The sequence below is a fragment of the Triturus cristatus genome, chromosome 1_1 (assembly GCF_964204655.1).
Source record: "Triturus cristatus chromosome 1_1, aTriCri1.1, whole genome shotgun sequence".
NCBI classification, from domain to species: domain Eukaryota; kingdom Metazoa; phylum Chordata; class Amphibia; order Caudata; family Salamandridae; genus Triturus; species Triturus cristatus.
Genome location: NC_140579.1, coordinates 121,430,986 through 121,445,175, shown reverse-complemented (window position 1 = coordinate 121,445,175; position 14,190 = coordinate 121,430,986). Strand labels below are relative to the sequence as shown.

The window sequence follows — 14,190 nt, the reverse complement described above, 5'->3', positions numbered from 1 at the left end:
CTCAGCATCATTCAAAGAATTCCACATTCATTCTGGCTCTTCTCTTTGTTTCAGCACCTCAAAAAAGAAAAATATGGATTTAAATGCCACGTGGAGACCTTGTTGCTTCTGTCACCTTTCAGAGGCCACGTTTCCAATGACACCTCGCGGAGGCCATGGTGTTTCCAGCTTCTCTCAGTAGCCATGTTGGTTCTAGCACCTTTCAAACTTAATTTTTCTGACACCTCTGTTGGTTTCAGCACCTCTCAGAAGCCATCTGTAGTCTGGAACTCCTATCTTTATCATTTAATATTAGAACATCGAGGGCTTCATTGCAGACAGTGGCTTATCAGAGGGCCATAGAGGTTAATTTACAACATTCACTCTCTATTGACGGATTGTTCTAAGAAAATCGTAGCCCTTCTGCTCACCGTTTACTAATTGTCAAAGGCCCTCTCTTCTATTATAGGCCGTTGCCTATTAACTTTGCCTGTAACTTGCTGAGCAGGCATTTAACAGTCAGTACAGTTCTTAGCAGCATGCTAAAATGCTTTATTAGTTAATTTTTGATTCATAAAGTTTCCTGGCATGGGTTGAAGGTAAAACTAGAGTTAATATCTGGCAGGTTCTCAATTCTCTCATTGTCTTGTTACTCAATGGAGGAAGATTGTTATTCCGGCACCTCGTCATGATTGTTTTCCTCTTGGGTGTCACGTTGTTTCCAGCACCACTCGGAGACCATGTTGGTTCCAGCACCTTCCAGAGGTAGTGTTACTTCCGGGTACTCTCTGACGTTATATTGTTCAAGCATCTTTTATAGGCCATCTACTGATGACGGATAATGATCCAGAAACACGTGTATAGAGATGGCCAGTACAACTTTGTAATTACTCGAGACAATCCTGCAAGCACACACGCTTGGTGAACTGCATTGACCACAATGCTCAGGGGCGACCCGCTGGGAGGTGAAGCAGTGTGATCCCACATTGGTTTCCTGTTTCAAAGGCTCCCTCGAGCCGGTTTAGCTGACGAGCTCGTGGAGAGGCACCTGCACGCCTTGAGAGGTACTGTGACCTGAGAATACTTTGGCAGCCTGCTCAGCAACCCCAAATATTTGATGCCTAATCTCTACTGATGACGGATAATGATCCAGAAACACATGTATAGAGATGGCCAGTACAACTTTGTAATTACTCGAGACAATCCTGCAAGCACACACGCTTGGTGAACTGCATTGACCACAATGCTCAGGGGCGACCCGCTGGGAGGTGAAGCAATGTGATCCCACATTGGTTTCCTGTTTAAAAGGCTCCCTCGAGCCGGTTGAGCTGACGAGCTCGTGGAGAGGCACCTGTGCGCCTTGAGAGGTACTGTGACCTGAGAATACTTTGGCAGCCTGCTCAGCAACCCCAAATATTTGATGCCTAATCTCTACTGATGACGGATAATGATCCAGAAACACGTGTATAGAGATGGCCAGTACAACTTTGTAATTACTCGAGACAATCCTGCAAGCACACACGCTTGGTGAACTGCATTGACCACAATGCTCAGGGGCGACCCGCTGGGAGGTGAAGCAGTGTGATCCCACATTGGTTTCATCTTTTATAGGCCATGTTGGTTTCCAGATTCTCTTGGAGTCCCATATTGGTTATAGCATCTTTTGGAGGCCATGTTGGTCCCAAAACCTCTGGAAGGCCATGTTGGTTCCAACTCTGTTTGATGTGAATGAAACCTGATGTGTTTGTAACTTTTCATAATTGATGGTTTCAGCTCCTACAGACATTGCACCCCTTGCGGATGACCATGATTGTTCCTGGATTTAACCACATACCCTTAAATGTGTCTTTACCTTTACCTCTTTTTGCAGTTGTCTCTGAACTCTCCCATGGATCTCTGGATCTGTAGCCGCCTCTCTCAAACGGTCACTGACTGCAACCGTCACTTCGAAGACTATGAGTTTCACGCCGTCACTTCAGCCATACATGGCTTCTGGCTGCAAAACTTCTGTGATGTTTACTTGGTGAGCAAGGAGGATGCAGAGAGAATGTTGAAGGTCTTATATGAGATCACACATCTACGCCTGTCTTGTCTTTCCTTCTTGTTTTCTCTTTTACCCATTTGTGTATCAGTTTGTTTTGTCTAACCTTTCTGCTTGCTTCTGTCTACTCACTCTCTCTTCTTTTTATCTTCAATTTTGCCATTCCTTATTTTTTTTGTCATCTATGTTCCACATTTCCCTCTGAACTCTTCTTTCCTTACGTCCACTCTATCTTTTTACTACTCTTTTCCATTGTTTTTACTCTTTCTCTCTCCCTCTCTTCCTTTCTACTCCTATAGTTTTTTCATTCAATTCCTTTACTCACATGCTTTCTCTATTTTCCTCTCCTCCCTTCCTATTTCAAATCTATTCCCTGGAAGGAAAGTTCTGGACAACATTAAGATTGAGTTAAAAACATATTTATGGCCATTAATTCTGTAACAAAACCCGAAGAATGCAATTAGTATAAAAGAGTTAACAATGGCAACTGTGGTGGCAAGACCAGCATGTTTAATATGATAAAACAGAACACACGCTGCACACTGTGCATCACAAGTTAGACAAGGTTCGAGGCATGTGGGCTGCTGAATTCATATCTGTGCATAGATCGCCGCCTAGTGTTGGGTCCGGATGTTTGCACGTTGTTGTCCTGGAAGAGTCTTCGAAGTATCCTTGGATAGGTGACTCCTCCCCTGGACTACAGTGCGCATGGGCATCCTCTCCATCCTCAGATTGTTTTTTTCCGCCATTGGGTTCGGATGTGCTATCTTAGCTCAAGTTAGGAAAAAATGTTGTCGAGGCCACAAGGCCTTTAGTTCGCGTCAGTACTGTTCGATACTATCTGTTAGTTTACTAACTTTCAGCACCGACTTTGTTCGCATTTACCTGTCCATCGACTACTTCGACGATGGAATCGAGGACGCCATTCAAAAGGTGTCCGGTAAGTAATGCGAAGTACCCACACATCGACGTCCATCCGGTGTGCAACAAATGCCTTTCGCCGGACCACGACGAATCGACATGTATGGCCTGTGCCCGGTTCCGTTCCAAGAAGACTCTGCGGAATCGTCGAGCGGCGAGGCTCGAAGCGCAGCACGCGGCACCGGCCCCAGCTGACATCTTCGACGAAGCCGACGACGTCGAAGAAGTAGAAGTCTTACCCTCCAGTCCCGTTTCCGAACACGAACCCGGATCGGACGAGGCCGACGAGTCACTCTTCCACAGAGGTGAAGACGACACCGAGGTAGGAGACGACGAGGAGGCCTTAGGGGCCGAAGAGAGTAGCTCCGATGATGAACAAGGCCTACCTGTTCAAACCGAAAATTCACCAGTGCCACAGACTATGGCTCCGGTCGAGGGATCGCCTTCGGGCCTTACCCGAGACCTATCACGCAGTCCTTCGGCCCCGCCCTCGGGCCCGGCCTCGGACGTTCAGCGGCAGCCATTACCGCTTAAGCCAGCTGGTTTCCCTTCCACGAAACCGAAACCGAAAGCTGCTCAGGTTCCTCCGAAACCGAAACTGAAAGTGGCGCTAGTCGGATCGAGGCCTTCAACACCTTCGACGCCAGCGCACCGTGTCGGCACCGACCGCACCAAGAGAGACTTCGGTGCCGAACTCGAAACGGGCGACGTGGGAGTCGACAAACGGAAGAAGGTCATCGGCGCCGACAAACCTGCTCGGTTACCGGCTTCGACGCCACCGACACCGAGGGCCGTACCGCCTGCTACGCCTCGCATCACTCCCTCGACGACACCAAAACCTCACGTGTCGAAGACGTCGACGGTGATCTCCGCACCTCGACTCGATGCACCACCGGCGCCGAAGATATCTACAGCCGCCTCGACGACCCTGGCCGGGGCCACGACCTCTAAGGCGCCCCGAGTACGACCTGGCGCAAAGCTAGGCTGCAAAACCACGGCTGCCCTCCAGGACCCGTCGGGTTCCGGTTCGATCGGAGCTCCAGCGGTTTCGTCGGTGCCGACCAACATTACCTTCGGCTTGCCTCCATCCACAATCCCGAAGGTGTTTCAACTCAGGACACGGGTCACCAAGACTACGGTTACACCTGTTGAGACGTCTCCGTCACACGTCATCGACGCCGACACTGGCAGGATGATTCTCCACGACCGAAGGATAACTTCGGAACCGCCATTGGAACCTTTCAGGATCCCGCTAAAGAGGAAGCTGCCTGTGGACTCAGAACCTCTCCTGTATGAACCTTTCCATTCACCCTACCAGGACCCACACCGGGCCTCCCCCACACGCTCCGACACGGATGCATTGGAGGACTACATGGATGAACAAGTCCCCTACCATGTGGACACCGACCCTGATGACCAGCAGGACCCTGACCAAACTTGGGGCGACCCTGCAGACCCCAGTGCACCTCTTGATGCACAGGAACCACAACTATATGGGGCAAAAACATCACCCACAGAGGATACTGCGGCGTTCAACGCTCTGATTGAACGTGCGGCAAACAACCACGATGTACAGCTTCACTCTGATATCATCGAAGATGACTTTCTAATGGACACCTTTGCATCCTCAGAAAGACATGTAAAGACTCTGCCAATGTTGAAGGGGGTCCTCAAGCCAGCCACTGACATTTTCAAGGAACCCACCAGGGCACGAGTGATAAACCCCAGGATCGATAAAAAATACAGATCAGCACCTGGGGATCCTACTTACATCAGAGGCCAATTACCACTCGACTCCATCGTTGTGGCGAATGCCCGCAAGAGGGCACACTCGCAGACAACGGGTGACGCTCCTCCCCCGGACAAAGAGTCCAAGGTGCTAGAGACCTCCGGCAAGCGAGTTGCCGCACAAGCTGCAAACATATGGCGCATAGCTAACACTCAAGCGCTCCTCGCTCGCTACGATAGAGCGCACTATGACACAATGGAGCAACTTCTTCAACACCTCCCTGACCCCTACAAAGAAGGTGCAGAAATCCTTATCAGAGAGGGACAGCTACTCACAAATGCTGCCATCAAATGTGCACTAGACGCTGCAGACACGGCTGCCAGGGCCATCAACACTAGCGTCATCCTACGACGTCACGCCTGGCTACGTATCTCAGGATTTAAGCCTGAGGTACAAAACAATATACTTAACCAGCCCGTCAACCCCGACTATTTGTTCGGGCCTGAGGTTGACACCACCCTCGAGAAGATAAAAAAGGACACGGACACTGCAAAGTCCATGGGCGCCCTACAAACTCAGTCCTTTCGGAGCGGCTCCTTTCGTCGCCCCGGAAACAAGGGAGCAGGCAGAGGACAGGGGTCACAACAAACATATAACAAAGGCAATACGCAGACCACCTACGATAAGAACACCCGAGGTGGCTATCGTGGCTCCAGTACAAAGGGCAGAGGACGTGGCTACGGCAACACCAGGTCCTCCCCCAAGAACAAGCAGTGACGCCCTCTCCCTTCCTCCCGACCACATAACACCTGTCGGGGGAAGGCTACAACGGTTCCTGTCCACGTGGAACTCCATCACCACGGACAGGTGGGTCAAAGATATTATAAAATACGGTTACTGTCTGGAGTTAACCTCCACTCCACCCACAATACCACCAAGAAACCGTCCTATGTCCTCAGAGCACTTAACGCTCTTACAGCAAGAGGTAGAAAGTATGCTTCTAAAAGGCGCTATCGAGGTCGTACCCATCCACGAGCAGGGCACGGGGGTTTACTCCCTCTACTTCTTAATTCCAAAAAAGGACGGGTCGCTCAGGCCTATATTAGACCTGAGACCCCTGAACCACTACATTCTTTCAGAGCACTTTCACATGCTCACTTTACAGCAAGTCCTTCCGCTTCTCAAGCAGGGAGACTTCCTAGCATCACTGGACCTCAAGGATGCGTATTTTCACATACCCATCCACCCCTCACACAAAAAATACCTCAGGTTCACTGTTCAGGGGCAGCACTATCAGTTCAAAGTCCTTCCCTTCGGCGTGACGACAGCGCCCAGGGTTTTCACGAAGTGCCTAGCTACGGTGGCAGCACATTTACGGAGACAGCACATACACGTCTACCCCTACCTAGACGACTGGCTCGTTCAAGCGAGGTCAGCCCAGCAATGTGCAAGCCACATGTCCCGTACCATTCACCTTCTTCACAGTCTGGGATTCTCACTAAATTACCCAAAGTCCCATCTCCAGCCCGCACACGTACAACAGTACCTAGGTGCGACTATAGACACTCTGGCGGCCACAGCTCAGCCAAATTTGGTGAGGATCAACAGCATACAAGTGCTGATCTCCAAGTTCAGACCCAACCACTCGCTTCCAGCGCGAGTGTTTATGCAGTTGATAGGCATGATGGCCTCCTGCATCTTCATAGTCCCGCACGCGAGGTTACATATGCGCCCACTTCAGGAGTGCTTAGCACGTCAGTGGAATCAGGCTCAAGGACAGTTGAAAGACCTAGTGTTGGTGAGCGGTCGGGCATACAACTCTCTGCATTGGTGGAATCCACAAAACCTTTGCAAGGGCCGACCGTTCCAAGAGCCTGTTCCACAAATAGTACTGACAGCGGACGCGTCTCTCCAGGGATGGGGAGCTCATGTACTCCACTACACAGTGCAGGGACTATGGACGACACAACAGAAGAAGATGCACATCAACCTTCTGGAACTGATGGCAATCTTCCTGGCCATGAAGGCTTTCAAAGTACATCTGTGCAACAAGGTCGTGTTGATCCGGACGGACAACATGACCGCAATGTACTACATACAGAAGCAGGGAGGAACACACTCTCCACAGTTGTCTCATCTGGCTCAGAGCATGTGGAACTGGGCCATTCAGCGGAACATGTTCCTCATGGCGGAACACCTCCCTGGCAAGGACAACCAGATGGCGGATCTGCTCAGCAGACACAGCCACCAGATGCACGAGTGGGAGTTACACCCATCAGTACTCCAACCGTACTTCCAGCAGTGGGGTCACACAGAGATAGACCTATTCGCGACAAGCGAAAACGCAAAATGCCAAAGCTTCGCCGCCAGATTCCCACATCCGCAGTCGCAGGGCAATGCGATATGGATGAACTGGTCCGGCAGATTTGCGTACGCTTTTCCCCCAGCACCGTTGATACCGCTGGTGGCTCGCAAACTCCGACAACACTCCCTGACACTCGTCCTAGTTGCTCCCACGTGGGCACGCCAGCCGTGGTACACCACCTTCCTCGAACTTTCCGTGGTGCCGCATCAAAGGCTGCGGATCAAACCCGCGCATTTGACGCAGAACCATGGAGAGGTTCAGCACCCAGATCCGCAACAGCTGAACCTGGCGATCTGGCTCCTGAAGTCCTAGAGTTTGGCTATCTCAATCTGCCACCTGACTGTATGGACATCATCAAGGAGGCCAGGAGACCCACTACAAGAGCTTGCTATGCAGCCAAATGGAAAAGGTTCGTCATTTATTGCGGTAATAATGACATTAACCCGCTGGACGCATCCATCCACAACATCATCTGTTACCTCTTACACCTATACCGATGCAATCTGGCGTACACCTCTATACGTGTCCATTTGACCGCAATATCAGCCTATCTGCAAACCAGGCAGCACCTCTCTCTATTCAGAGTGCCTGCCATCAAAGCATTCTTGGAAGGACTCAAACGAGTCATTCCACCTAGTCACCCACCGGCTCCAATGTGGAACCTCAACTTGGTCCTCACACGCCTGATGGGTCCACCCTTTGAACCTCTACACTCATGCGAGATTCAATTCCTTACCTGGAAAGTAGCCTTCCTGGTAGCGATCACTTCCCTAAGAAGAGTTAGTGAACTCCAGGCACTAACCGTTCAAGAGCCATTTATTCAGGTTCACGCCAACAGGGTCGTACTACGTACCAACCCCAAATTCATGCCCAAGGTAATATCGCAGTTCCACATGAACCAGACTATTGAACTGCCCGTTTTCTTCCAAAACCCACAAACTGTTGCAGAAAGGGCACTACATACACTAGATGTACGGAGGGCCCTCATGTACTACATCGACAGGACTAAACCCTTCAGGAAGACAAAACAACTGTTCGTTGCCTTTGCCCCACACCACAAAGGTAACGCCATCTCCAAAGCAGGGATAGCCAGATGGATAGTTAAGTGTATTCAAATCTGTTATCAAAAGGCAAAACGCACATTAACTATTCCACCACGAGCCCACTCAACACGCAAGTTGGGGGCTTCCATGGCCTTCCTAGGAAATATTCCCCTGCATGATATATGCAGAGCAGCCACATGGTCCACTACACACACATTTACAAAACACTGTTGCGTAGATGTGCAGTCAAAACAGCAGGCAGCTGTAGGACAGGCTGTTCTCAAAACACTTTTTCAGACCGCTGCAGCTGGCACGGGTAGCCGCCGCCAATAGAGGGCACTGCTATGTATTCTATGCACAGATATGAATTCAGCAGCCCACATGCCTCGAACTGAATATGCTACTTACCAGTATGCATCTGTTCTTGGCATGTAGGGCTGCTGACATTCATATCGCCCTCCCTCCTCCCCGGCGCCTGTCGCAGCTGCAGCTCTCAGAATTACTGCAAGCATGGTCATCACTTTCTGTATCTACTCCATCACTGCCACAATGGCGAAAAACAATCTGAGGATGGAGAGGATGCCCATGCGCACTGTAGTCCAGGGGAGGAGTCACCTATCCAAGGATACTTCGAAGACTCTTCCAGGACAACAACGTGCAAACATCCGGACCCAACACTAGGCGGCGATCTATGCACAGATATGAATGTCAGCAGCCCTACATGCCAAGAACAGATGCATACTGGTAAGTAGCATATTCATTACTAACTGTCCCTGGCAAACCCAAAAGCGTATGCCTATTTTTAAGACTTAAAGGTTTCACTGACCAATGATTGAGTGCTTTATCCTTTGATCTCCTACCTCATTTGGACAAATTGTCTACTTATCTGAATGAGCTTCTACCATTAGGAGCACATTGTGGAGACCTTTTCGGCTAACCGTTTTTTGCATGAGAGGTCCTATAATTAATAACCTTCTACTGAAACCTCAACTTTTTGCCAAAAAGAAAACTTATAACCGGGCCTACTCGAGTATGGCGCCCAGAATTTGGAATACACTGCTCACAGAAACCAGACTTAATCCGTCCTTCGTCTCTTTCAAAAAAAGAAGTGAAATCTATTCTCTTATCTAAATTCACTTGAACCCAGTATTTAACTTGTATTTCTATTGTGTGCTCTTATCGAACTGTTTGTTTCCTATATATGCTTGTAAAGTGCTCCGATACCTGCATGGGTCTTGTTTGCACTATATAAAACCTTCAAAATAAATAAAATAGTGGATAAAATGACTTGATATTCTACCAATTCCAATTTATTGAGGTTATCTTTGGTAAGATTAGAAAGGTTGGATGTTTGGGAATCATAATTTGTCCCATCATCTACTGGTTAACATGTTTTGGCCAATGTAGAAATTCCCATTTGGTGTCTAGGGGCTTCTTCAGGACCCTTGGTTCCTTACCTTATCGGGAACCAATGAGGTATAAGATGTAGGTTGTGTGGGAAAATGTGATTGTGTGCAGACATTCACAGTGCAAGCTAAAAACATACAGATATGGTTACACTGAACCAGTCGCTGATTGTCACCCTATGGTACTTGCAATGGTGGCCCCATGGAGGGCACCTTTCAGAGGGCAACAAGCTGATGACCTAGATGTGTTGATGAGTACCACCTCTTGACAAATGTGTGACTATAGGAGGTACCATAAAATAAAAATCCATATTTTTAAAGCGCGAACTACTCACCCTTACGGGTCTCAAGGCGCTGGGGGCTGTTGTGTAAATTAAGTGAGCTACTGCCCAGAGTCACATGGTGCTGAGCTGATCTGCTGCCGGAGCCGGGGATCGAACCGTGAGACCTGCGCTCCGAAGTCAGCTGCCCTGACCGTTGCTCCATGGAGCGATAGCCACACTGTGGAAGAGCTGAGTAGTAAAAATTGCTTATGCTTTTCCTTCACTACCTCGTGTTCCATATGTAATGAGGAAGCCCAAACAAACATCAGTGGCTCTCATTCTTGTTGCACCCACCTGCGCGAGGAAGCCCGATTTCTCAGTGCTTCTGGAAATGTTGGCCCATTCGAACAAGAAGCTGCCCATCAAAGAAGACCTTCTGACAAAGCTTATGAGGACCGTGTGGAAATCCAAACCTCAAGGCGATGAACCTAGTGCTTTGGCATCTGAGGTCATTGAGCTTGGATACTTTAAGTTACCTGTGGAGTGTATGCTAATGCTCAAGGATGCACAAAAGCCTTCTACGCCTGCATGCTGTGCAGTAAATTGGACGCACTTTCTACATTATTGCGTAAACAAACAGAGCTTATACAGTTATCAGTGCAAGACCTGTTCTGCTACTTGTTTCATCTCGAGAAGGCGGGGTTGGCACACACATCCATTACATTTAGCAGCACAGGCTTTTTGCATGTCAAACAGACAATATATACTTCTCTGTTTAAAATTCCAGTCATCTAAGGATTCATGAAGGAGTTTAAGGGTAGTCACTCCAAAAACACCTCCTGTTCCTGCATGGGATTTTAATGTTGTCCTTACAAGACTTACGGACCTTCTTTTGAGCCACTGCGCTGTGCAATACCGCTCGTGGAAAGTAGCATTCCTCTAGGCAGTCCCTTCGAAGAGTCAGTGGATGTAGGAGGCTGGCTCTTTACACAGTATATCCCATTTTGATATATAATATAAAGAGTCCAGGGGTTCCCTTAGAGTAGACAGGGGCTTGCTCCAGCAATCCCAAGGTGCTCTGTTAGGGGGCAGTGTGGTCGAGCAGCCTTAGGCTTAACACAAAGGAGTGCAAGACATCTGAAAATGCACACAATGGTTTATAACTGACACACGACTGAGAAGAAAAGGAGATCCACTCCATTTTATGCAAATATCTTTATATATGTTTAGACATCAAAAGAAAATCGTCCAGGTAAGCATGTTTTTTAAGTATGAATTATTTTATTTTCAAAAAGTCGGCACAGTGCAATTTCTGGTAGCTGCAATTGTTCTCCTGTGGGAGGAAAAGTCAATGCAGCATTCAGTTACGGTACTGTGACTTACGGGACTGTTCTCCGGGAGTTTAGGTGAGTGGCAAATGCCCACAAAGCCTCTTCAAAAAAAGGGGGGGAACCCAAATCAATAACCCTCTGGCATCTAGGTACATAAACACAATATATAGAAATAATGCCTCGGGACCAATAGTGTAACAACTATTAGAGGAGATAGCTAAATTATCTCTTCCTATGAGTTATATTCTTTCTCTGTAAGGAATCTTTTTATATTTTATTTCCACATGGAAATCAAAAAACAGTTTCACTAAGAAAATAGTTATACTCTTAGGTTGAATGTAAGTATGTATATTTATTTCATACTTTACTTATCTTACATAATTATATCTCGTTTTTTTCTTTTTCTCTTTTCATATATATACAAACATGTACATTATTTACATACATAAAGCAAACTCAACCCACATATATTTGCACCTTTGTCAAAGAAAAATATTTTCCTTATTGCACCTTGTCTAAGTGATACCCTAATAATTAATCAGGATGCTTCTGACCTTATTTCTCTGAAGCATTCCTACCAAAAGGCCTACAAAGCAGCACCAGCAGAATACCACCAGTGGCACTAGGGCAGCCGGGAGCAGAGGTGCAAAACGGTGTTGGTAGGCCAAAGTTATTCTATGGAGAACAGTCACAATTAAAAGAAGCTGCAGGCTTTGACTTGGGGGCCAGGCAGGCTGAACCAACAGGGGGGCTCAGGCATCACAATGGTTGGGAGCGCAGGCACACCCTTGGTCCTCTTCTCCGCGGCCCAAGGGCGATGTGTGCAGAGGTCATCATCGGGTTTTCTTACTGAGAGCAGTCACGTGGTGAGGGCCTGCGTGCAGACGCTGCAGTCGACACCAGAGGGTCCACAAAGGCTGAAACCACGATGGACCCAAGCTCTGGTGGGATGGGGCACCTTGATGGCACCATTGGCCCACTTCAACTTGGAGTGACGGATGCAGTGGTTGCTTCCGGCATTGGGTTTTGTATGTTCCGGAGTCCTCAGAGTCCTTTCTTTGGAGTTTCTGCAGGATGCAGGGAACAGTTCCGCTGTTCCACTGGAGGTCTTGGTTGTTTCCTAAACACAGGCAGTTCTCCTAGGCTTTGGAGGCACAACAGCCGCAGGACAAGACGTCTTTGGCGCACTTTCAACGAGGAACAACAGACAGGCTGGCAGGGCTTGTGCCAAGTGACTTGATCTCTTCAGTCTTCTGCAGCTCTTTAGTGTTCTGCTTCGTAGGTCATAATGATCTGCCCTTCTGGTGCCAGGGGCTCCCCTAAATACTGAATTTAGGGGCATTAGGGGAGTGTTGAGTAGTAGCCAATGGACTACTGACCCTTGGGGTCACTACGCCCCCTATATGTTCACTTCCTGATGGAAGTGGGCATAATCCTATCCCAAAACGTCTAAGTATACCATCACACAGATGGCTACTTCTGAAAAATCGTATCCAACTCAGTTTAGCCCACCTTGGTACTTCCCTGGGGGTGGCACGCCTATCTGACTAATTTTCCCACGTGTCCAGGTGCCATGGGGGTTCTGGACAAAGAGTGTCTGCTTCCTCTCCTGTGAGGGAAAAAAGATTTGCATTTTAAAGGCGGCAGCTCTTTGAAGCTTTCCGCCTAATAAGGCTAATCAGCAAATCATCCTGTGGGAGGGGGCGTGACACCCCCTTCCCGGACAGAGTTTTGTTCTGGGTCTCCTGAGAGAAAAGGCTCTCACCCTTGGAGGTCAGAACAGTGCCTTGGGTAGCAGGCTGACCGAAACCAGTCAGCGAGCACACCAGAGGCTGTGTGCATGGATTGGTAAATCAAACACTGGTGGGTTTATCAATACGACATGTTTGATACCAAACATCCCTATTTTCAGTGACTCCATCATGTAGCTTGGGAACTCGTTTTCACCAGTGTCTAGCACATGTTTTAAAATGACTTCCGTGGTTACTTGTACTGGCAGTAAAAGGACTGACCAGCACAGGGGCATATCTATTCATGCACGTATACCCTCACATGTATTATTCAGCATAGGGCTGTCAGGCCTGCTGTAGGGGTGACTTACACGTAGTACATGCAGTGATAGGAGACATGGCTCACATGGACCTGTGACATGTTGTGTTTTTACTTTTTACTGCACCAAGACATGCAGCCTGCAATGGCAGTCTTACATGTGCTTGTTGAATGGTCCTTTAGGGTGGCACAATTCGTACTGCTACCGTTAGGGGCCCTCTTTAGTACCTCAAGCGCTAAGTGCCAGGGGTACCATGTATTAGGGACTTACAGAGGGTGCTAAAGGCTTTGCCAACTTGGGGAAACAATTGTACAGTTTTGGGCAAGAACTCTGGCGCTGGGGACCTGGTTAGCAGGAACCCAGGGCACTTCCAGACAAAATCACATTGTACCAGGCAAAAAGTGGGGGTGACGATGTCAAAAAGGGCTACTTTCCTACAGTGGGGTTCAGGCATTAATGGTAAAAGAACCTTTCTTTCAGGTACACAGTGATGGATAGAGCTGCCTTGGGCTCAAATCCCAGGTTTTGCCCCTAAAGTGGTTTCCCCTTTTCATTTGAGCCAAACAGTTGTCTTGCCCACATTCGACGTTACCAGTGCGTTAAAATGTTGACAGTGACAGAACAAAATCCATTCAAAAAACTTAGTGACTCTTTGTGACATTTACAAAACATCACTTAGGAAATCCCTTTTCCAAGTCGAGGCTCGCAAAATGGATAGTAAAATGCACACAATTATGTTATGCAAACGTAAACATGTCCTGCATTCTGTACCAAGGTGAGCGTCTACGAGGAAGAAGAAAGCTACAATGACTTTCTTGGGCCATACTCCACTCGCAAATAGGTTGCCAGTTGGCTAACACCCCACACATTCACTAGGCATTACTATGTGGATATTCATGCCATGAAAGATGCTCAAATTGACCAAACTGTACTCAGAGGTTTACTTGAGATATGTACCTCGTATGCTCTTAAGGGAGAGTGGACTGGTTTAAAGTCTGTGTAGAGCACGTTATCTACAGCACTACAAGATACAAACGGATTGTTACAGGGTAAGTAACATTT

At 48.2% G+C, this 14,190-nt stretch overlaps 1 protein-coding gene across 4 annotated transcripts in view; it reads left to right on the top strand.

The window, feature by feature from the left end:
* VARS2 (valyl-tRNA synthetase 2, mitochondrial) overlaps positions 1-14,190 on the top strand; it is a 234,331-nt gene that overhangs the window by 183,589 nt on the left and 36,552 nt on the right. For all 4 annotated transcript variants that reach the window (XM_085613745.1, XM_085613770.1, XM_085613753.1 and 1 more), the window contains one exon: positions 1,850-2,002. In XM_085613745.1, the coding sequence (XP_085469871.1) occupies positions 1,850-2,002 (153 nt within the window). The remainder of the gene's footprint in view (positions 1-1,849; positions 2,003-14,190) is intronic.